This window comes from Crocodylus porosus, unplaced genomic scaffold (assembly GCF_001723895.1).
Source record: "Crocodylus porosus isolate Cpor-Errol unplaced genomic scaffold, CroPor_comp1, whole genome shotgun sequence".
Lineage (NCBI taxonomy): Eukaryota > Metazoa > Chordata > Crocodylia > Crocodylidae > Crocodylus > Crocodylus porosus.
In genome coordinates, this window is record NW_017728947.1 from 2,106,764 (window position 1) to 2,108,280 (window position 1,517).

At 65.2% G+C, this 1,517-nt stretch overlaps 2 protein-coding genes across 6 annotated transcripts in view; one reads left to right on the forward strand and one right to left on the reverse strand.

Annotated features, from left to right (window-relative positions):
* FLT3LG (fms related tyrosine kinase 3 ligand) overlaps positions 1 to 1,277 on the reverse strand; it is a 13,190-nt gene extending 11,913 nt beyond the window's left edge. The window contains exons 1-4 of the mRNA XM_019550996.1: positions 776 to 1,277; positions 554 to 667; positions 213 to 266; positions 3 to 120 (exon numbers count right to left, since the gene is read on the reverse strand). Coding sequence (XP_019406541.1) covers positions 3 to 120; positions 213 to 266; positions 554 to 667; positions 776 to 835 — 346 coding nt within the window. The 5' untranslated portion in view covers positions 836 to 1,277. The remainder of the gene's footprint in view (positions 1 to 2; positions 121 to 212; positions 267 to 553; positions 668 to 775) is intronic.
* Positions 1 to 1,517, forward strand: part of LOC109320799 (AP-2 complex subunit alpha-2) — a 621,923-nt gene that overhangs the window by 405,219 nt on the left and 215,187 nt on the right. The gene's annotated exons all lie outside the window — the stretch shown is intronic.

Here is a 1,517-nt window from a genome sequence, read left to right on the forward strand (position 1 = left end):
GAGTATCTGTCTGGCCACAGCCTGGATCTTGGGGTTCAGGCTGCGCCCTGCGACCTGCTCCATGTGCCTTAGCTCAGCCGCCATAAAGTGGATCACCCAGAAGTCGTAGCACCAGAGGTCCTGCAGGGGAGAGATGGGGAGATGAGATGTGGCATGGGATGAGGAGGGAGCAGGCGGGGGGGTGGGGGGCATGGGTGCCCCCTGGATCTCACCGGCTCCAGGTTGGAGGGCAACGAGACGGGGTAGTCCAGGAGCAGCAGCTGGGTCTGGTGAGGGGAGTGAAAAAAAGGGGGGGGGGTGAGCATGGGGGGACTGGGAATAGGGGGACTACTTGGGAGTCCCCCTTCACCCTGGCACATTTGGAGGCTCCAGAAGGGGTGAGCAGGGACACCTGGGGGATATGGGGGTGCTGGGAGGGTGGCAGAAGGGGCCCCAGGTGGAAGCTGCCCATGACTGGGCTGAGGACTGGCATGGAGGTGTCAGGGGTGACTTTGGGGGTGGGGTGGGGGGTTTCTGGAGGGAGAGGGAGTTGTGGGGGGCCCTTGGCTCTTACCAGTTCTTCTATGTCTCTGGTCAAGGTGGTGCTGAAAGGATCGTGTTCAAAGATGCAGCCGTGCCCAGGGGGGGCCAGAGCCAGAAGCAGCAGCAGCAGCAGCAGCAGGGGGGCCTTTTGGGGTGGAGGGATGAGCTGGGGTCACCCCCCACCCATGACCAGGCCCTCCCCTCAGACCTCCCCAGGCTCATCCCAACTCCTCTTCCCCTCCCCACAACTTACCACAGAGGCAGTGGGCAGGGACTGGGGGTCCGGGGGTGCATGGCACAAAATCATCTCCATGCCAAGGGGTGGGTGGCTGGCATGCCGGGGGGGGGGCTCCCTCAAGGGAGGGGGGCAGCTGTGGGGCAACACAAGACACTGGTTAGGGGGCTGGCTGTTGAAATGAGGAGCACCAGCCTGGTTAAAGGGACAGAGGCAGAGGTGGGAGAGGAAAAGGGGCTGCAGCTCGGAAGTAAGGGCCACCAGCAAGGCTAGGGAGACAGGGGGCTGCAGGTTGGGAGTTGGGCACCAGCAGGGCTGGGGAGAGGCAGGACATAGAGGGCCCAGGTGGGGTGGGGGGCCAAAGGTAAGCTTCCAGAGGGCTGTTGGTTGGAAAGAAGCAGGGGTGGGGGTAGAAACAGGCCTAGGAGAGGACAGGGGCTACAGGTTGGGAGTGAGGGGCACCAGCAGGGCTGGCAAAAGGCAGACCACTGACCGCTGGCGGGTTGGGAGTGAGGGGCACGGCAGGGCTTGAGGGGGGAGGGGTATGGGGGCAGGACACTATCTCCACCCACCCCGATCTGCACCCCTACCCCACTGCCAGGGGGTGCGGTCTGCCCCCAGTTCTTACCTGGGCAGTGGTGGGGGGCTCTGGGGGAGGGGCGGCTTCTCCGAGCCCCCCCAGGCGCTGCCGCCCGCTGCCCCAAGCCAGGCCGTCACCGAAAGTGAAAGTGGCCGGGACCGGCGGGGGCGGAGCGGGCGG